General features: G+C 44.5%; 2 protein-coding genes and 1 long non-coding RNA gene across 5 annotated transcripts in view; 1 reads left to right on the plus strand and 2 right to left on the minus strand.

Moving 5' to 3' along the window:
- The window catches only part of STKLD1 (serine/threonine kinase like domain containing 1), a 38,148-nt gene extending 32,795 nt beyond the window's left edge, over positions 1-5,353 (minus strand). Inside the window, exon 1 of the mRNA XM_080990618.1 lies at positions 5,289-5,353. The gene's annotated coding sequence lies outside the window, so the exon portion shown is untranslated. The remainder of the gene's footprint in view (positions 1-5,288) is intronic.
- SURF4 (surfeit 4) lies at positions 1-19,037 on the plus strand. 3 transcript variants are annotated; one of them, XM_080990670.1, is made up of 7 exons: positions 10,643-10,837; positions 12,521-12,660; positions 14,017-14,203; positions 15,753-15,829; positions 16,808-16,851; positions 17,375-17,561; positions 18,299-19,037. In XM_080990670.1, the coding sequence occupies exons 3-7, from the start codon at positions 14,098-14,100 to the stop codon at positions 18,563-18,565; spliced, it is 681 nt and encodes a 226-aa protein (XP_080846796.1). In that variant the 5' UTR covers positions 10,643-10,837; positions 12,521-12,660; positions 14,017-14,097; the 3' UTR covers positions 18,566-19,037. The 3 variants fall into 3 exon arrangements, with proteins under 3 accessions (XP_080846795.1, XP_080846796.1, XP_080846797.1); XM_080990669.1 differs by lacking the exons at positions 10,643-10,837; positions 12,521-12,660 and adding an exon at positions 1-352; XM_080990671.1 differs by lacking the exon at positions 12,521-12,660.
- Positions 18,989-22,333, minus strand: part of LOC308468466 — a 9,268-nt gene continuing 5,923 nt past the window's right edge. Inside the window, exon 2 of the long non-coding RNA XR_013981671.1 lies at positions 18,989-22,007. This is a non-coding gene — a long non-coding RNA (uncharacterized lncRNA). The remainder of the gene's footprint in view (positions 22,008-22,333) is intronic.

The raw sequence follows: 22,333 nt of genomic DNA on the forward strand, positions 1-22,333 counted from the left end.
GCCTGTGGTGCTTCTCCTCCCCAAGCCAAAGGGAGATTCCTCAGAGGCCCCGCCGCCCCGTGCGGTTCCTTTAAGAGTTGGCCTACGTGGCAGTGCTTCTCGCAGCGAGTGCAGCCACTTCCTGTGCAGCCTCGTTGCAATAAGAGCAGCAGCAGCAAGCTGCCAGCAGCCACCACAGGAGGGGTTGTCGGGGGTGTGTTTGAGTGAGCGGCTAGTCCGGTCTCCCAGGCGCTGAGCAGCACCCAACACATCCTGGAGCGAAACCCACTGCTCCCTTCGCCACTCCCGCAGCACTCACTTAGCCATGGGGCAGAACGATCTGATGAGCACCGCAGAGGATTTTGCAGACCAGGTGGGTGTGGATTCATTCCTCTTTCCTCGCCCCACTTTCTCTTGAAGCAGAGGAGGCCTTACTGCACACATGGGGTTTTGCAGATATTTCTGTAGCGTCCAGTCCCTTTCCTTCACGCGTCTTCTTTGTATTATATAGGAGAGAAGAAGCTTTGCGGAGTGGGGGTGTTGGTATTTTGTGCCTGTTGTGTGTGTGTGCGCGCTGGGGGGGGGGGGATTGGTCGTTGAGGATGCAATCTCGTTCCCAACATCATAGGATCCACCTCAGAGGGAATCGGGAGATCAGCCTTCCCCTCTCCCGAGTGCTTTGCACCCGCACAAATTTGAGGGGCGCGGCCCCATCTTTCAGTGATCTAATCTAAAATGACGGGGGAAGATTGCTTAAGAGTGTTCGCTTAATCGGTGTGGGATAAGTCTTACTTCCCCATCACAGACAGAATGAGAAACCAAAGCCATGTTAAGAGGGCCAGGGTTTTATCACTCGCCTCCTCAACCTCCTAAAGGTTTGCGTCTTGCGATAATTGGGGCTCAGATCACCTGTGAATAGACAGCCCTATCGAGTAGCTAATCAAGCTGAAATTCACCATTCCCCTTAAAGAGAACTCTGGATTATTATGGGACAGAAGACCACTTTCAGACATCATAGATTTTCCTCCCCACTGGCAATAATTTGCCTCTGAGATTAGAGGGATTCGCTTTAATGTTATGGGGTTGCACGTTAGCGAAATGAAGGCGTGTCCTGTGCGTTTGTTTGCTATATTTATCCTATCCTTGAGGGAGGTAAGAGATTTGACAATTTCCAGAAAATGGTGAAGTAGATGTTGGAATAGGGTGTTTATTTAACGTGGTCTATAAATGTGGGGGGGGGGGGGAGAGAGAGAAAGGGAAAGAAAATGTGAAAATAATGGAAGTTTCTCTACCCATGAGCTTCTGGAGTCTGGGAGTGCTATGGTATCTAACCACCACCAGTATAATCTCTCTTTCCCTCTGTAGAATGTGTGAGTCATTTAATGTACCCTACCTTTGGAGTGGGGGCACAAAGAACTACCCCCATACTTTATTTTACTTTATTTTACTTTACTTTAATTTACTTTAATTTAATTTAATTTAATTTAATTTAAAACACTTTCCACATTTGGGGATATGGAGATTTCCAAAGTAATGTAAAATCAGAAAAGGGTGTTTTCTCAGAGACCATGATCCTATCAAAATGCTGGACAAAGCATGAGGAAATTGATCGGTGTATTGGTAATATGCTGATCATTTATGTTTTATATTTACATTTACCTATTATATTTGAATAGTATTCAAGTTTACAAAAACCCCAAGTCTTTTCTTACTTTTATTTATTTATTTTTACTGATTTCTGTACTGGAGGCATCAGTACCTCTGTTTGGTACTCCAGATTAAATAGAGTGCTAACACAAACCAATCTTATCCTGGTGTTGTTTATTAGCCAGAAGAGCCAAATCTTCACCTTTCTCTGGATCAAAAGCGGAGAGGCTAAAAACTTTCCTCCCTATCCCCTGTGTTCATGAATGAATGGAATTCAAGCTTCCTTTCCTTTCCTCAGCTCATGTGACATCTGGTTCCTTACTGCCCTTGTGTATATTTATTTTTAGCTTATGAGAAGGTAGAAAACTGCCCCAAACTATTCCTCTGGTTTCCTTTTTAAGAAGAAAATGACCAGGAGGTGTTAAAAGTTGTTTTAATTCTTTTGGTGTTAGGGGAAGAACAGTTGGTGACATATTCTGTTGTTCAGGTGTGTGGAAGGTAAAAGACACGTCTCTGCTTCCTACCTTTTGGACAAAGGAAAAGACAATCCAGTATTATCTCATAAGCCAGTGTCAACTGTTCCTGCCCTGGTACAGTTTATCTAACCACAGCCTGGCACTGTGATGGAAAACATGTGTGAGACAGGCAACAGCTTAAGCTGTTTGATGTGTCTGGTGCCTCTTAAGTGAACCAGCAAGTGATGTTGGGGTGGGTGTGTTGCCTTTACAAAAAAGGTACATACATCCTGTGCTACTCCAGGGTATTCCCCCCCCTCTTAAATATAAAGCACTATAGAAATGAAACGAATAATAACAATTATTCTTTTCATTTCTATACTGCTGTATATTTAAGAAAATAAATAAATCTCAAAGCAGTTTACATCCTACATTATTATCTGCTTTCTTTGGTTTGGAGAAACGATAATATCCCTTGGTAAAAATATCCCTTGGTAACAAATACATTTAACTGCATGACCTTAATTTACCCTGGGTAAAAAAAAGAAAAAGGCATCTGAGACGGCAAGCATGGTAACAGTGACTTCTGTCACTTCTGCAGTAAGAGTTTTTATAATTTGATGATCGAGGGCCCTGGAGCTTAGCAGCTTGGCTGAACTTCTACACTACCTCAGCAAACAAAGTATGGGATGCTGTTGTGGTGCAGCAGTTAGACTGCCATACTAGGACCCAGGAGACAAGGGTTCCGATCCTCACTCAGGTATAAAGTGCACTGGGTGACCTTGGGCCAGTCACTTACTCTCAAGCTAACCTGCCTTACAGGGTTGTTAGGATAAAATGGAGAGGGGGAAAACAGTGTACACAACTGTGAGCTCCTTGGAGAAAAAGTGGGACAAATAACTAGACGTAGCATAGTGGCTGAGATGGCGCATAGGAAACAGGAAACTGCTTTATACTGAGTCAGACCCTCATCTAACTCAGAATAGTCTATACCAGCGGTTCTCAACCTGTGGGTCCCCAGATGTTGTTGGACTACAACTCCCATCATCCCTGAGCTCTGGCCTTGCTAGCTAGGGGTGATGGGAGTTGTAGTTCAGCAACATCTGGGGACCCACAGGTTGAGAAAGGCTGGTCTATACTCACTGGCAGCAGCTCTCCAGGGTTTCAGGCAGGGAATCTCCCAACCCTACCTCGAGATACCTGGATTGTGTCTGTGACCTTCTGAGTGCAAAGCAGATGTCAGAATAATAGAATTATGGAGTTGGGAGGGACCCGGAGGGTCTTCTAGTCCAACCCCGTGCACTGCAGGTATGTTCTGCCACTGATCTATGAACCTTGATTAAGGAAGGCCCTGGCTCACCTTGAAGTTACGAAGTGTCAGATAATAGAAAGTACTTCTTCATGCAGCACGTAGTTGAACTATGGAACTTGTTCCCATAGGAGGCAGTGAGGGCCACCAACTTGGATGGTTTTAAAAGAGGATTGGACATAATTCATGGAGGAGAACGCTATCAATGGCTACTGGCCAGGATGGCTGCGCTCTGCCTCTGTGGTTTGAGGTGGTAATGCTTCTAAATACAAGTCGCTGTAAACCCCTGGAAGGAAGAGTGCTCTTGTGCTCAGAGCCTCCTTTCCGATTTCCATCAGGACATAGTTACCCGCTGTGAGAACACGATGCTGGGCTAGATAGGCCATTGACCTGATTCAGCAAGCTTTTCTTATGATCTTATGCAGGGGTCAGCAAACTTTTTCAGCAGGGGGCCGGTCCACTGTCCCTCAGACCTTGAGAGGGGCCGGACTATATTTTGAAAAAAATAATGAATGAATTCCTGGGCTCCACAAATAACCCAGAGATGCATTTTAAATAAAAGGACACATTCTACTCATGTAAAAACACGCTGATTCCCGGACCGTCCGTTAGAAGGTGATTGGGCCGGATCCGGCCCCCAGGCCTTAGTTTGCCTACTCATGATCTTATGTCTTTAGGCAAGCATATAAAAATGCTGAGTTAGCAGTAATAATGACCCCATTTTTCTCAGCCCCCCCAATTCCCACACAGCTTCATTCTCCTTTAGCTAGCCCAGACAATTGCAGTGTCTTTCAGATGCTGCTAGACTACAACTCCCATCATCTCTGACTGAACTGGCTGGGGCTGATGGGATTTGGAATCCAACAACATCTGGACCCTAGAGGGCACCACAATGGCTACATCCCTTTTTAAACCTTCTACAGCCCAGTTTTGTTCTATCCCTAATCTTTGATCCATGATCAATTCCCTGCACATGAGTTGCATCCTCCTAGCTTTGCTCAACAATTCTGCACCCATCCTCCCCCCTGGCAGCTCCCCATCTGCTCACATTTATTCTTTATCTCAACTCCTTGCCTCTTCACCTTGATTATGCTCCAGGTGCCAATAATCTTTTTGTATGCTGCTACTCTGCAAAGTGCTGTGCACGTTAGTAATGAGACATATTTTAAAAAACAGTCAGCATTCTTGCCTAGAAACCATTGTTCTATCTAGCTCAGAATTTCCTTCACTGGCTGGCAGCAGCTCTCCAGGGTTTCAGGCAGGAGACATTCCTAGCCCTGTCTGGGGATGGAGGGAAGTAAACCATTGTGCTTGCATTGTGCTTGCAAAGCAGATGCCCTACCTTCTAGCCATGCCCCTTGCCAATAAAACCCCCACCTTAATATTGTCCTAGGAGCAGAGGTCCCTAGGTGAAACAATATTTTTTAAAGCATTATCTAGGACCATAGGAAGCTGCCTTTATGGCAGGGCAGATCATTGGTCCATCTAGCTTAGTATTATCTACACTGACTTGCAAAGGATTTTCAGGGTTTCAGACAGGGCTCTCCCTGTTGAATGGTCTCTTTAAATTTGAAGGTTCATTATTGTTCCACAAGATGTGTATTTCTTTAAAGGCCAGAGCAAATAACATGACCTTATTTTACAGCTGTGAAGCAGTATAGCAGGTGCTGTTAAGTTGTGGTAATTAAGTTGTTGGGTAAAGAGCAGCATGTAGCTCTCTCAGTACCCTGGTGGATGGGTCATGCTTATTGATATATTGTAATTTAGTGTAAAAAGAGTTTTTGTTTTTGTTATTAAAACCTAGCAAAAGTTGTTTTGCGTTTCTTGAATGTGTGGTCTCCCCAGCATGCTTTCTGCAGTGCAACTAATCTGCAAATAGCCAACACTCTCAGTCTTACCTGGGGATGCCTGGGATTGAACCTTGGACCTTCTGCATGGAAAGCAGATGCTCTACCCTGAGTTGTGTCTCTTCCATGCTACTGGCAGGCCCATCAGCTGGATAGAAAAAGTCAAGATTTTTGTAATCCATAAAATGCAGGGCGACAATGTGGTCTCTCAAGTTTTGGTGGCAACCACAAAAGGCTAGCAACCACAGCCAGCATAAATTAGAGTATCCCATATCACAATGCTACCAGTGCAATCGTAGCAACATGTTTCCCCTTCAGGGTGTTTTAGCTTATCACAACCATGCGGGCATCACACAAATTAGAGCAGAAATGCCAGCCAATCCAAAAAATGATAGCTTGTAGAGTTGAATTTTCCATTCCTCCCCTTCCTTATCTAAAGAATCTTCAATTAAATCCCAGATTAGATGTTTTCAGGAGTTGCTTGTTACACAAACGCCAACTGTGCAAATATCTCTCCCCACATACAGACATATAACCTGCGGTACATTGCTGTACTCCCCCAAAGTTGAATGGTTTTGCTTTGTAGTTGCATAGGTGGTAATTGGCCCGTCTGCTGGGGTAAGGGACATGAAGAGGAAATTATCTGGAGAAGTTGGCAGAGAAATCAATTTAGCTGCGAAAACCTCAACAGCTGCTTTGCAATTAAATTGCAAAGTACTGTACTTGCAAAACACTTGAGGCTGCCTTTTGCAACTATGGCAGAAGTGCATCAGTTGCTCCTAGAGGTTATGGTTTGCGTATATTTAAAAAATGAATATCCACCTTGCAATTTCAAGAGGATCCAAACACGCCGTCACACACACCAGATAATTTTGCCAGTTTTGCACTCATTGGCTAGATCAACTGAAGGCAGGAATAGATTTGCATTTTACTAAACAATTCAAAAAATACTGCCTCCGTGCTTAAAAAAAATTCTCAAAATGAAGAACATTAAAAGCATCTTTTTCTTTTGAAATGAAAGCCAACAGTTTAGGAAAGGAGTCTGGAAGATTCCTAAAGAGACCCATGGGGGGGCCGAACCCCTTGTGGTTATGGGCCCATGTGGCAATGAGAATTCCACTGGCAGAAATGCGAACTCTGTTCCCTGTGTCAGTCCTAGGTGTGGGGAACTTTTGGTCCTCCCGATATGGCTGAATTACAACTCCCATCATTCCTGGCCATGCTAGTTGGGGCTCATGGGAGTGGTAGTCCAGTAACATCTGGAAAGCTAAGGTTTCCACATACCTGGTCTGTCTTCTCACCCAAAAGCAGCCCTGCCATACCTCAATTTGTCCCCACAAGATGGGAAGAGCAGGCTGTTGAAGACCAAGTAAGAAGCCTTACTTAGTTCAAATTCATATTTGAACTAAGACAGACACATCCTTATTTCACAGCTCTGCCAACTCACCATTTGAACATTAGACCAACAGAGTATGTGGCTAAGAAGATGTGAGTATTTAAAAAACAAAAAAATCAGTGCAAAAAAAAGTTATTTTTAGTGAAAGTCATTTTGGGAAGGGCAAGAAAGATCTTCTCCTGGACAACTGGGCTTTCAGAATGTGTGTTTAAGAAACCTCATTTCGCAACTAGTGTAAACAAACTCATAGAAATAAACATGCAGATATACATATAAATGCACAGTTTCCTCTTTTTAATGGAAAGAAGCATCTGAGAATGCAGTCTTGTAAAACTGGGCAGAAGATGCAGATCCAAAACATCTGTTATCCCATATATACACAGTAGGTCCCTGCAGTGTACAGGAGAGCATAGTCAAGTTCCAAAGACCTCAGAAGCCTACTTCATAGTAATTCGCAGCAGATCTTTCAGTATGGATGTGTGGAACAGCATTCCCATCAAGACAACAACAGGTGCCCACTATCTGCACTTTTCTGGAAACAATGGAAACTTCTTGTTGTTCGGATAGGCTTTTCCAGCTTAATGGATAGGTTCTGTAATGTGTGTCTAAAGGTAAAGGCACCCCCTGACCGTTAGGTCCAGTCACGGACGATTCTGGGCTTGCGGCGCTCATCTCGCTTTATAGGCCGAGGGAGCCAGCGTTTGTCTGCAGACAGCTTCCGGGTCATGTGGCCAGCATGACTTAAGTCGCTTCTGGCAAACCAGAACAGCGCACGGAAACGCTGTTTACCTTCCCGCTGGAGCGATTCCTATTTATCTACTTGCACTTGATGTGCTTTCAAACTGCTAGGTTGGCAAGAGCCGGGACCGAACAACGGGAGCTCACCCCATTGCGGGGATTTGAACCGCTGACCTTCTGATCGGCAAGGCCTAGACTCTGTGGTTTAGACCACAGCGCCACCGGGTGTCTACTTCATATTATTTTTAAATTTATCTGTTGTTATTTTATGTGGTCCTTAAAACTGTTTTTCGCTGTGTTTATTGCACTGTGTACATTGCCTTGAGGCAATGTAGATAGCGAGATGATCGCTAGCTAGCTAGATAGCTGTAGCTCAGTAATACAGCACCTGCTTTTCATGCAGAAGGTTCCAAGTTCAACCCCTGGCATTTCCATATAGGGCTAGGAGAGACCCCTGCCTAAAACCCTGGAGAGCTGCTGCCAGTCAGTGTAGACAGTACTGCGCTAGAGAGATGAACAGTCTCACTCGTCATAAGATGGTGACCTTTGCTACTAGCAATTGCCCTTTCTCTTCCCCAACAAGCCTCGTTTCCAGAGCTCAGCCCTGAAGAAAACTAGACCCAGTAGAAAATCTGAATTGAATGCAGCCAGGTGCTCTGTAATTGTTGTTTATTTTACCCTCTTTTCCATTACAAGGCTTGGCAGGCCATTCATGTAACCTCATTAGCAGCCAAGCTGTCTGCATAAAAGTCCTTCCCACTAATGGTTTAGCTTGAGAGAGAATAAGCTGCTGGTTTCCTCTCCAACATCTTTATATTCTTACCCTAGGTACTCTGTTCACAAGCTCAGTAGATCCATTAGTATAGAAACTACAGGAGAAAAACATGCTGCTTTTTATTATATACAGTATGGGATAATCTACCCACTCTCAGGGTTTTCCAAAACAAAACCATCCGCTTCACACACCTGTAGGAAGCTCTTCTATTTGGGTTATTTCTTTAGATCAGATAATCTCTATACCATTTTCTGACATTTAACCAGTTGCAACTATGTGAGCGTGAGGCAGGGGGAGGAGCTACAGCAGGGGTCAGCAAACTTTTTCAGCAGGGGGCCAGTCCACTGTCCCTCAGACCTTGTGGGGGGGCGGACTATATTTTTTGGGGAGGGGGAGAATGAACGAATTCCTATGCCCCACAAAAAACCCAGAGATGCATTTTAAATAAAAGGACACATTCTATTCATGTAAAAACACGCTGATTCCTGGACCGTCCGTGGGCCGGATTGAGAAGGTGATTGGGCCAGATCCGGCCCTCAGGCCTTAGTTTGCCAACCCATGAGCTGCAGGTTTTAAGCAACTGAGAAACAAGAAAGCCAAAAGCAACTACTATGTAAATCAAGGAACGTGCAGTCCTCCATATGCTGTTGGACTACAGCTCTCCTCAGCCCTAGCCAGGATAATGGGAGCTGTAGTCCAACAATGTCCAGAGGGCCACAGATTTCTCAATCCCTGATGTAAATGATCAGCATTAACAAGTGTGATCTGAAATCAGTAATTGCATGTCTCACTGTGTCTTCCTCCAGAGGTCTAGAACCATGTTGTAAATATTGAATTTAAGATGTTTAGGGTTCCAGGACAGTTTGCCAAACCTCTGTCCCAGTTTCAAATTTTGTTTATTTGCATCTAGTCACATCTAATCACCATCACAAGTGCAAGGGTTCAAAAAAACAAGGGAAAATATGTATCCACATAGTAACATGAGTTAACAAATAATTTCTTCATGAAAGGTGCCAGATTTCTTGTAAAATTCTTATCAGGGGAGGAATTGTGAAACTATGAAAAAGGCTATTCAATTTGAGTAAATATGTTCCATGCTTTTCTCCTTGTTTCTTCTTCCAGATTTCCTCGGTTAGTTCCACCCAAAAGTACAATTCTGTGTGTTAGTCATGTATGGTCTGTGAGCATGCCTGAATTTTTACTTACTGCTTTTGCATCTTGCTCTCTCTGTGTGTATAAGCAATCTCAGCACTTGCATTTTAACCTGGAGAGCTGCATAAATTCCTGCCTTGTTGCATGGTGGATATCAGGAGCTGGGGACGTCTGGTGATCACAGAATCATAGAATCGTAGAGATGGAAGGCACTCCCAAGGGTCATCTAATCCAACCCCCTGCAATGCAGGAAACTCAACTAAAGCATCCATGACAGATGGCCATCCAATCTCTGCTTAAAAGCATCCAATGAAGGAGAGTCCACAACTGCCTGAGGGATTCTGTTCCACTATTGAACTGCTCTTACTGTCAAATCTCCTTTCTTGTAACATGAAGCCATTGGTTCAAGTCCTACCCTCCAGAGCAGAAGAAAACAAGCTTGCTTCATCTTCCATGTCTCGGTCTCCTTTTCCCCAGGCTAAACACACCCAGCTCCTTCAACCGTTCCTCATAAGGCTTGGTTTCTAGATCCTTAATCATCTTGGTCACTCTCCTCTGCACACATTCCTGCTTGTCAATATCCTTCTTAAATCGTGGCGCCTAGAATTGGACACAGTATTCCAGGCACAATAGAGTGGTACTATTATTTCTGTTGATGCAGCCTAGAATAGCATTAGCTTTTTTTGCTGCTACATCACACTGTTGACTCATGTTAAGCTTGTGGTCTACTAAGACCCCTATATCTTTTTCACATGTACTGCTGGTAAGCCAGGGGTCTTACATTTGTGCTGCTGGTTATTCATGTCCAAGTTTAGAATCTTGCAGTTGTCTCTATTGAATTTCATTTTCTTAGCTTGGGCCCAGTTTTCCAATCTGTTAAGGTCATTTTGAATTCCAATTCTGTCCTCTTTGGCATTAGCTATCCCTCCCAATTTGGTGTCATCTGCAAACCTGATGATCACCCCCTCAATTCCTTCATCTAAGTAATTTATAACAACGTTGAACAGAACCCTGCGGCACCCCACTTGTAACTTTTTTCCTGGATGACAAGGAACCATTAATGCACAGCTTTCCAAATTGTGTGTCATGACACATTAGTGTGTTGGCTGCAGTGTTTAGGTGTGTCACATGAACGCTTCCCATGCTGCTCCTGGGGCTAGTTCCCCTGATCCACCAAGTTGTTTAACTCCATCAGAAAAAGAAATGAGATTAGTCTGGCATGACTTGTTTTTGAGAAACCTGTGCTGGGTCTTAGTATTCACAACATTCTTTTCTAAGTGCTCACAGACCAACTGTTGAATAATCTGTTCTAGAACCTTTCCTGGTATCAATGTCAAGCTCACCAGTCGGTAGATACCTGGATCTTGTTTTCTTCCCTTTTCGGAAGACGGGGACAACATTTGTCCACCTCCAGTCTGCTGGGACCTCACATGCTTTCTAAGAGATCATAGGCAGAGGTTCTGGGATTACACCGCAAGCTCCTTTAGTACCCTTGGGTGCAGCTTATCAGGCCCTGGAGGTTTGAAATCAACTAGCTAGGTATTCCCTTACCATCTCTTCCTATCTTGGTCTGCAGCTCCCTCCTTACATCATTAATCTGTTATTGCTTTCCTTTTGTGCAAAGACAGAGGCAAAGTAGTTGTTGAGCAGTTCCACCTAATCTCTGTCACCCAATAGCATTTTTCTGTCTTCTCCACATAGAGGACCTACCACTCGCTTGTTGTTCCTCTTGCTTCAAACACAGGTGAAGAAACATGTCCATCTTAAATCTCAGTTCATCTGTAAGCTCCTTATGCAGCAACTCTGGTTTGTTTAGATACCTCCCACTTTTCTTTCTTGTCTGCATTTGGTCCTTCAGTATTTTGCCCTTAAGAAGCTCCCATCCATCTTGGGCTCCCTTCTCGTCAGATGTTTCTGACCATGGGATCTCACCCAGTAGCACTTTAAGCTTTTTGAAATTGGCAAGTCCAGTGTGCCTGTCCGAACTAAGCTTACCTTTCCCTTGCCTCTGTATCATGAACCTAGGAGGAGAGGACACGATCACTTCCTCCCAAGTTTCCAAGTACTTCCACTTTGTCAGTCAGTTCCTCCTTGTTGGTGAGGACCAGGCCTGCAAACAATCAAGCCTCCAAACAGCTCGGACAAACTGCCAGCTTTAATCCAAAAGAAACAAGCTGATTCTCTTCAGTCTCCTCCACCAATCCTTGCAAACACCCCTGTTTACGAGTCCTGTTCACGAGCTCCCGGTTGTGAGCTCCCAGAAGTTACTTGCCTGGCATTATTCACACTGTAGTTTTCATCTGCCCCAGCTTGCTGGTTGGTTGTCCCGTAACCATGCTCAACAAACAGCATGAAAACTTATTTTTATCTGCTTACTTCCTGTGAAGGGTGCATTTACCCAGTCATCAGAAACGAGTGTGGCAAGCCTTTCCTGGTATAAATAAATGTAGGAGTGTGTGTGCATGTATCGCTGCTTGAATCCAGAAAGCTAGCCTATTGGGGGAAATGCTAGGCTGAAGCTTTTATCCTGACTTGCTTTTTTTCTATGTGCCAGGAAGGGTGGGTTTTTTGGGGGGGGCGGGGAGCTGGAAAACCTCTTTTTTGTAACCATTTCTTAAATTGCTTTGTCCAATATAAAGAGAAACAAGTAAATGTACAAAACCATAACAAGATAAAACAAATCCAAAAAAGATAACGAAACAACGTACAGTGGTACCTCGGCTTAAGTACTTAATTCGTTCCGGAGGTCTGATCTTAACCTGAAACTATTCTTAACCTGAGGTACCACTTTAGCTCATGGGGCCTCCTGCTGCTGCCACCGCGTGATTTCTGTTCTCACCCCGAAGCAAAGTTCTTAACCCGAGGTACTATTTCTGGGTTAGTGGAATCTGTAACCTGAAGCGTCTGTAACCCAAGGTACCACTGTAATAGGGTTTCTGGCACCCTCCTTACATTAATAAAAGGGCAGCTAAAGAATACTATAGAACAGGAATGAGGAGAATCCTGTGGCCTGCCAGATATTGCAGGAATTCCAATACCCATTAGTTCTGACCATTGACCCTACTGGCTGGGGCTTAGGTGAGGGGGGAGCCCAGCAATGTCTGGAGAGCCACAGTTTCTATACCCCTGCTATATAAAGTTGCCTGAATTGAGAGATCCTTCAAACTTTGGGTAAGAAGCTAAGCTGCCTCCCTGAACAGTTACAGACAAACCATTTTGCAGCACCATCTGAACATGGAGTGGCAAAAGTCTCCATAACTCTTGGTCTCAAGGTGCCCCAGGGCAAAAGGACTCACACCAGGAAATTTTGGCTGTTCACAGAAATTTTGTGGTGGTAGGGAAGCAAAGGCAAGGATTCACAGGTAAGTGGGCATAGGATTGCAATCTATATTATACATTCTGGGGAGAGAGCGGGCAGAGAATCCACTCTTTCTCTCCTAGTGCTAGAGCTCAAAGTCATCTAATTGAACTGATTGGTTTGGCAGTAGATCCAGGATGAGCAAAAGGAAGTACTTTACACTGTGTGTACATTTAAATTATGGAGTACACTGAAGAGGGCCACTAGCTTAAAATTAGCTTTAAAAAAGAAATCATGGAGAATTTGGTCTGTTAAAAGGCTCTGGCTAAATAGACTTATCTCTGAGCCTTTTGTCTCATAAATGGTCAGTACTGGAGTAAACGAGGCATCTTTGGAGCATCTAAGGCTGGCAATTGAGAACCAGTGTGTTATAATGGTTAAGAGCGCTGGATGAGTACCTGGGAGACGGGTTCAGATCCCCACTTGGCCATGAAGCTCACTGTGTGAGCTGTGGGCCATTCACTACCTCTCAGCCTTGGCTATTTCGCAGAGCTGTTATGAGGATTAAATGAGGAAATGATAGATATAGATAGATAGATAGATAGATAAATGCATTATGAGAAACAAGGTGGTTGATTAGCAAATCCTTTAGTGTGACCTTATACTATAGCTCTGGGATTAGACTGCCTACAGCGGCCTTCACTAACCTGGTGCTATCTTGGTTGGTTTGTGTGTGTGTTTTGGAATACAATCCCATCAGCTGCAGGCAGCATTGCTGATAGTTGGGCATGATAGAAGTTGTAGTCCCATAAAATCTGGGGAGTTTTCAAAGGCTGGTTCATTGCAAGTCCCCCCCTCCCCTCCAGTTTTGATTAGTCATGGTCTCTGTACAGTCACACAATTGGAGACATTTTCAAGCTAGATGCATTTGGTATGTGCCCCATTTCCACCCTTTATGTAACGTGCGTCAAGGGGCATGGCTCCTGCATCCCACTCAGTTTGCAGTTACCTCAGAGGGAACTTGCTCTGGCTAGAATCTCCTGGTGGGTCAACCTTACCGCCCAAGATACAAATTTGGTTTGTTTACATTTAAGTGATGAGAAGGCATTCCCCAAGCCAAACACTTGCAAGTGCCCTTAAGGACATTAGGAAAAGCTTTGCTGGATACGATCAAAGGCCCATGTAGTCCAACATGTTCTTACAATGGCCAACCAGAGGCCCATTAAGGGAAGCCTGAAAGCAGAACCTGAATCTTTCCCTCTCACGATTCCCAGTAACAAGTATTGAGGTGTGCTACCTCTGACACCAGAGGGAGAACACAGCTGTGCTTTGAGGGGAAAGCCATCCCTATCCAGGTAGGAAACCAGGCGGTCCCTGCTTCCTGCCCATTCTTCTCACCTGTGTTTCTTTCCCCTGGCAGTTCTTGCGAGTGACAAAACAGTACCTCCCGCATGTGGCCCGCCTCTGCTTGATCAGCACGTTCCTTGAAGATGGCATCCGCATGTGGTTCCAGTGGAGCGAGCAGAGGGACTACATTGATGCCACATGGAACTGTGGGTACTTCCTGGCCTCCATCTTTGTCTTCATTAACCTTTTTGGACAGCTAAGTAAGTGGCACAATATTGAGATCCATGTACGCTTGTTGTTAAATGGAGATTCTGGTTCCTGGACCAAGGAACCCATAAATTCTCTGCTTGGACTACAGCTGCCCAGTCTATAATAGTGGCATGTCCTCTACAAGATCACAACCCTTAAGAGCATTCACAGTCCCCTTCCCCACCCCACCCCTTTATGCCAGATGACAGGTTTTGAAGCTGCCCTCACTCCTCTTAAAACTAGGGGTGGGGAAGCGGATACATCCGGCAGGCCGAATCCTTATCACCCCTCCCCAAATTTGACAATTATGCCTAGTGGTGAGGTGCTTTGAAGCCCCATGAATCAGCTGATCTGCAGGGCTTCAAAGCACCATTTGGGGCTCTTGGTAAGGGACTGGCTGCAAAGAGCCCTGCGCTGTGCTTTGAAGCCCCACAGATCAGCTGATCAGCAGCACTTCTGGCCAACCCAGCTCGTTTTCTTACCCTCCTGCTAACAACACACATGGTATCAAGTGATTGGAAGGTGGAAGGTGGGCCAAGTTAAGCCCTTGGACTAGAGGTTCCCCACCCTCTTTAGTGATAGCAGCCCCAGGCATCATTCAGTCGGACTGTGGGCAGCCTTTCCAGGTTCCTCCTATAAATACAGGTAGTGGCCATTTTGCGGGTGGGGGTGGGTTCCGTTCCTGGCACCTGCATGCATCGGCAGAGCATTCATAAGCACGCTGCACCCCATTACACCCCCACACCCGTTCTGGCCTCTTCCGGGTCCAAAATGACTTGTACATCAGCAATCGTGCATCAATTACGCATGCCTAAAATGGTTGCCACCTCTACAAGTCAACCATCCTTACATTCTCCTGCAGAGTCATTTTCATTCTTCTTCACCCATTCTCTTCTCTCACCCCCCGGTGGCTTATAAAGCAGAAATAACCACTCACAGGCCTCTCATTTTCCAATCCTGCAGCAGTACACCATGGCTTGATGCCCAACAGCTCATGTAGGTGAGCTTTGGAGTATTTCCTCAGTTGTGAATTGCAGTGACAATTGCTTAATATACTCTTGGCTTAATATACTGTAGACGAGCAGTGGGGAATCTCCACTCCGTGGACCTGATTTCAGCCAACCCATGCCCAACAGCCCTGCACCTGACTGTATATGACAGCTGATCATCAGTGCATGCCAAGCCCTGGACCTTTGCCTATGCGCTTTGTTTTTGTCTCTCTTTTGGCTCCCATGTCTGTCAGCACTCGGTCCCCTGAGTTTGCTTTTAGTGGGAAAGGAAAATGGGTCAGCTGATTTCATGGCCATGTCACATGGTTGACAGGCAGGTGATCTGGTGGCTGCTGGACTAGTGCTTAAAAACAAGGCTGCCTTTAAAGAGATTGATGTTGCTAAAGTTTGATCAATGAAGGCTATGGTTCAAGAGACAAGCCAGCAAGAAAGGTTTGCAGGCGAGTCAAGGATTTAAAAGATATGAGGGTCAACAGAACCTTAGCAAGGGGGACATGATTCACTAATGCTGTTGACTTGGCTATTTCTTCTCTTCCGCCTCCTTTCCTAGGTGGCTGCATCCTAGTGCTGAGTAGGAACTTTGTTCAGTATGCCTGCTTTGGATTATTTGGCATTATAGCACTCCAGGTAAGGAAATCAATCCCAACTCTTAATTGCACAACACTGAAAAATCGTGCCTATTCACACTTGCGCCTCCTGGCTCTGAAGCTGGAGGTTCCATTGCCCCGCAAGCGCCTTTAGTAGCAAACTTGGGTGTCTGAGTGCTGACGGGCTCGAAGTCAAAACAAGAGGCGTGGTCGCATTAGCCCTGAGTTATGTAGAAGTGAAAAAACAACAACACGTCTTGTTTTCTCAAAGAAAACCACAAGGGGGGGGGGCAAACAGAAATTTAAAAACAGCCCCGTGTCCAGCAGTGTAACGTTCAGTACTTCAGGCGGAATCTGCACACTCCCCTTGAGCCCCGAGTTATGATGGCTATGCTCTGCCTCACAGCCAGAAGCAACACTGCAGTTGCTGTGGGGAGAATGCTCTTGTGCTTGGGTCCTGCTAGTGTGGCATCTGGGAGGCCACCGTGAGAACATGATGCTGAACTAAATGAGCTGTTGACATGATCCAACAGACTCATGTTATGATCTTATCTTATGAGATAGCTGCTGCAAAGTTCTTGGGAGCAGGGAAGTAAAATAAATTTGAAATGGGTACCCTCCTCTTCTAAGTCATTCACATGTTTGCAAAATATATTAGCAGTAAGGCTGTAAAGCATTTGTTTTTCTTTAGCAAAAAAGTGCTACCCCATTTTCACTCTCATACCCCTTGCTTGTCCAAAGAACCCATCTTATTTACACAGTGACATTAATGTGCATAGATCTTTGCAGAGAAAGCATAAGTGAACGTAACAGATCCTTGGTCCCAAGGAGTTTGTGTGCTAAATAGGGGACAGAAAAAGAGTGTGGGAGAGGGAAGGTAGAAGAAGCAATGAAAGTGAGCATCAGCAGATAGATGCCAAGCTTCTTTTTGGAGTATTTAGCTGCTTCAACCTCAAGATCAAAAGGAAAAGGTGGTTTTAAGCAAAGGGTTCAATCGTGTCTGGTTGTTTCCTCCTAGACAATTGCATACAGCATTTTATGGGATCTGAAGTTTTTGATGAGGTATGTCTCATTCTCTTTTATCTCGTTTTACTAGTTCTTGCCTATTTAATCTTAGTTTCATTTATCATTCACTTCTAACCAGCCAGCATTGAGGAAAATGATTATAGCGTCCCTTGCGCATTTTGCTTGTCAAGGTTGCTTTTGAATGTTTCTTAACGTTTTATGATCATCGCTATCATCCGTTACCTGCCTTTCACTCTTAAGGCCTCAGTTTGGCGACAACAATCAAATCGCAAGGTTAAAAACTGTTTACAACTTACAATCACAGAAATAAGGTGGATCCCAAAAGATATATACATCTCAGGTGTCAAAATGTAAGCCACTTTCACTCTTGGGACTTGTCACTCAAAAACTCCAGAGGCAACCAGCATATAACCTTTAAGCATCTTAAGACTTGTAACAGCATATTTGATTGTGTCACTTTAATTTTTGTTGGTGCACAAGCCCTTTGTGAATCTTGTCACACCTGGTGTAGGTATTCAGGTGTGTGTGTTTTGGACTAACTATATTTCGCCATCTACAGGAACCTTGCTCTGGGGGGTGGTCTGCTGCTGCTGTTGGCTGAATCACGGTCAGAGGGGAAGAGCATGTTCGCCGGAGTCCCCACCATGCGGGAAAGTTCCCCTAAGCAGTACATGCAGCTGGGCGGACGAGTGCTGCTGGTCCTCATGTTTATGACGCTGCTGCATTTTGATGCTAGCTTCTTTTCGGTAAGTGGCCCAAACATTGCAAATAATTTGTTTTTATTTAGGAGGAGAGGTATTTTTGTATGGGATTTGCCTCCTCCTCCTCCAGCTCCTCCTATTCCCAGCACTGGTAGGTGCCTATTGATCCTGGTAGGGTGGAAAGCAGGGAGGCCAATATCAGGCGGAGCCAGAGCAAGGGAGGGCAGGCAGAGTCAACCGATTATAGTTTTCTCCTCACCCTCCTACCTAATGAGATGCTTTTGTTATTTATTGTATGCATTGGCCATATTTTTTGCACTCAGCTGCCTCAAAGCAAGTCATACAGTAAAAATAAAATAGCAAAGACATTAATATCAGATTTTAAAACAGCAATAGGTAACTAAAATAATGTATTTACAAGGAATGTGTCCTTCCACTGCGTGTAAAGGATAAGCCCAAGAAAGGTTTTAACCCTCCCAGTTAAAAACCATAAGCCTGGATAAACATGACAGTGATGGCGCCAGGTCTGCTTCCTGGGTGGGTGGGTGTGAGCATGTGTGAGCATTCCGCCACTGAAAGTGCCTGTTGTCAAAGACCAGGGAGGCTAAGGAGGAGGAGGCTGACAATCAGGGCTGCCTCCCCCTAGAATGGTGGCAATTCCTAAGGCCAGCAGGTGGGGCCTGGCTGAGGGGAGGTTGAGTTAGGTGGGGTAAGATGCCCTCTTCTCCCTTACACCAGCCTCTGCTGAATTCTACTTTTCTCTGTCCCATCTTCTCCCATAGATCCTCCAGAACATTGTGGGCACAGCCTTGATCATCCTTGTGGCTGTCGGCTTCAAGACGAAACTGGCCGCCTTGACCTTGGTCATCTGGCTCTTTGCCATCAACATCTACTTCAACGCCTTCTGGACCATCCCAGTCTACAAACCCATGCATGACTTCCTCAAGTACGACTTCTTCCAGACCATGTCCGTCATCGGAGGCCTCCTGCTGGTGGTGGCCCTTGGGCCTGGTGGCGTGTCTATGGATGAGAAGAAAAAAGAATGGTAGAAATAGGAGGGGCAGGGAAAACACATCATCTCGGTGTCTGGGGACTGACTTTTTCAACATGGGTTCCGTGGGGGAATAAAACCAAACTGCCAGCATCTTATGTATGTGCCCAACAATCCCTTTAAAGGGCACACTTTTTTTTTTTTAGAATTCATGAAGGCACTGATAATCTGATAACTAGAGCATTCTTCATCAAGGAATGTTTTTTTTTTGCCTCGAAACACTGTTCTGCTTTCTTTTGTAATCTCCAGAAATTGAAACATATAGAAGCTGGCTTGCCAAGCACCATGTGGGCACTGTATTTGCCGCCTTTAAGTTTCCTTAATGGTTTTCTAAGACACATTTTTTTTAAAAAACGAAACAAACTACTGTGATCCGATATTCCTGTTTGTATACTTTTGGTGTCAAGGTGTTCCCCACGTCTTCTTTTTTGCGTTCTTGTTGTAATTAAAGAAGTCGCCTCCCAGATTGAGCCGTGACCATCTGAGCGATAGATCTAGCGCACCTTTTGTATTATGGGAAAGGGATTTTTCTGCTTTGAAACAAGCCAACCCATCACAGTATTACAACAGCTAGAGAGAGGACCATCTCTTGAAACAGAGGCAGGAGAAAATATGTGCAGCAGCTGGGTCTCTCCCAGCAAAAAGCTTATTCACTACTATGTTGTAGCAAAAAGAAGTGGGTGGGTGGGTGGTTGGGGACAGTGTGTTTGGGTTTCATGAACAGTTATTTCAGGCGGGGCAATCAGAACAAAGTCCATTGGCAATTCAGATTTCTGAAATCCATCTTCACCTATAGCCATTCTTGTTACTTTGTTGGAAATTTGCATACATTATAAATTTTGGAGCAGTGTCCCATATTCTGTAGATTTATGCAGTTGCTATTTGGGGGCAGTAAAAATCTGACCCAAATGAGCCTGTGGACCTGACGAACAATCTTGCTGTATTACACCAAAGACCCATCTGACAGACACTCAGAAGATGCCAGAAGAATGATGGAACCTGTGACACACTAGATACTGTTCTGCTACAGTTCACTGATCACTGTCCATGCTTGGCAGGGGAAGATGTGAGTTAGGTGTCTATTAAGATATGGAGAACAGTAGGTTCCCTGTGGCTATATTACGGTATGTCACAAACAGGCAGGTAGCTGTTGGTATCTAGTATTCAGAGGTAAAATGCTTCTGTCTGTGAAGGTTCTCTCGCAGCAAATGGCAACAAATTGGAATCTAGACAGTTATCTAGTCGTACTTGCCTTATTTTGTGGCACTGATTTCCACCAAATTATTTATAGGTTTGGTGAAAAGCCTCCATTTTATGTAGCCCTCATCTATCCACAGCCGCCTTCATGGGTGTGACGAACCGTCTACGTTTAGGGTTTTTTGTTTTTGTTTACATTTTTTAGCCCTCTGAAGGGCTACGGCAGTGCGAATGAAAATCCAGCTAGCTACTCTGTGCTAAAACCTCAAAATCCTTTGAAGAAAGGTCCTTGTCAAATTTTTCATCTTGCCCAGTAGATTTCTTCCATTCATCCACCAATAAATATATTTTGCAATACCCCAGAATTTGCACCTGGAATAATAATAATAAAGAGGTCAAATTCACATGTATTTATCTTGTGTAACCTAAGAGGATTCAAGCATTTTTTAAAGGCAGAAACTTAGCATTTGCCCATCTGTCCAAGGGGGAGTTATGGACACTTGTGTTCCAGAGGAAAGAATCTCTAATGCACCACCATTATTTTGGCTGGTTGTGGAAGATACAAAATGAAAAGTAAGGGAACCTCCTGGTTTAAATCTACAGAGTCTTCCTGCTTTCACCTTCACTTCTTCAGAAGGGGAACTGCAAAGCCAGCCTGACTCTCCCATATGATGAGCCTCCTTGTTCAGTCCAATGGCCCCCCATCTAGTCCAGCATCCTGTTCTCAGTGACCAACTGGAATCCATTTGGGGGTGGGAAATCTTAGTTGTACAAGTATAGAGATCTATAGAGATCTGTAGAGATCTAACTGATGAGGAACCTGTGGCCCTGGCTCTGGTCATTAAGACTACAACCTGACCATTGGCCATGCAGACTTAAGGTTACCAGATTTTTTTCAATGAATCCGGGGACACTTCAACTTCAATGGATTTTGTATGGGGACTGATTTGTAAATCTGGGGACTGTTCATGGGAAATGGGGACGTCTGGTAAGCTTAATGCAGACTGTTGTTGGAGTACAGCAGCAACTGGAGGACCATGGGCTATCGCCATCCATCATAAAGATTAGAGCAGCCTATACTTTATTAACAGACACTGCCCAGATCCCCCTCAACCCTGGACCCTGCCCCAAATACCTTGAGATTAACAAGAAAAAGGCAATTTTTGAGTGAAGGAAGTGCTACACTGAAGGCCAGCAACACTGGTTGTGCCTTCATAGCAAGACTGAAAGGGATCTTGCAACAAGGACCATTCTGTATTCAGTGGTGTCTAGTTCAGATGATGCATTCCTAGTCCAACAAACTGTTTGCTGGATCAGGGATGAATTGGGAGAGCACTTTCCTCATCTCACACACCTCAAAGGCTGAAATTCTAGCTCCCACTAACCTGGTTATAAACCCAGTGAATTTATTAGGACTTCCTGCTGAGCAGAAAGTTAGCATTGTGCTGTAAGCCCTGATTCATATGTTAGAGCCTGGGAGGTGCAGATTAGGTTAGAATCCCCAAAGATCAAATTCTGTTGTTTTTAAATGCAAGAATGTGTGCAAATATCAAACTGTAATAATCAGGCCTATAGTTACTATCCCATGGTTATAGCTTCTTTGGCAATCACTTGTAGCCAAGTAAGATTGTATTCCATAAACACAGTTTTAAAAGTGAGTCAATAAGTGACTGTGGAGGCCAATTCTGGATCCACCCGTCCGTCCACAGTGGGGACATTGGCTTCTGGGCGGGAGTTGATCATGTGAGGGTTTGCCAAGTATGCCTTCCTCTTAGCACGTTTCTCCCTTGTGTCCTGAGTTTGAGTGTCTTCAAAGCCCATGACACCTTTGGTAAAGGCTTTTATCCAGTTGGAGCATAGCGGGCCAGTGTTTCCTTCTCCACAGGTGACCAGGTAGGGAACTGTTAGCAGTTTTGGCCCTTTAAAAAACAAACAGCAAATGCAGGCAAGCATGTCAGAAAAACATTGTAAATGAGAAACTTAGAAGGTTCGTACAAGGTTACATAAATCAAAGTACAATGGCATTGTTTCTTCCACACACACCCCTAAAGATCAGAATTAGACCTAAAGCAAAATACTGTACACATCCAGACAAAAACCCAGACTTCCTTTTCCAGCCTCCTTGCAACACACAATCTGTGTTTATGGTGTAACAAATGTCTACTTCCCACTGATGTCTCCCAAAGCTTTGAGTCTCTGATTTCAACTTTTGATATCAACCTCTTGCCCAGGCCTGCTTGTTTCTGGAAGAGAAAAATAATTCCATGTGTAGAAATTTGTCTTTAAACAAAACAAGAGCTTCTAGACCTCATAATGGTGAGACATCTTTAAAAGGGACAGGACTGTAGTTCAAGGGTGCTGGGAATTCTAGTTCTGTGAGAGGGAAACAACAGTTCCCACAATCCTTTGGTGGGGTGGGGAGTCTTAAATGTATGGTGACTTAAATGCATGGTGTATTTGGAGCCTGGTTTTTAACCCATTTCTGTTTGGTGGTGGTAAGATTTGCTTCATTTTAATGCTCCCTTTTGCTTGATCGTGAAGCAATTCCCCCCCAAAGCAGCAAAGAAGC

This window comes from Podarcis pityusensis, assembly GCF_964106645.2.
Source record: "Podarcis pityusensis genome assembly, chromosome: Z".
Classification (NCBI taxonomy): Eukaryota; Metazoa; Chordata; class Lepidosauria; order Squamata; family Lacertidae; genus Podarcis; species Podarcis pityusensis.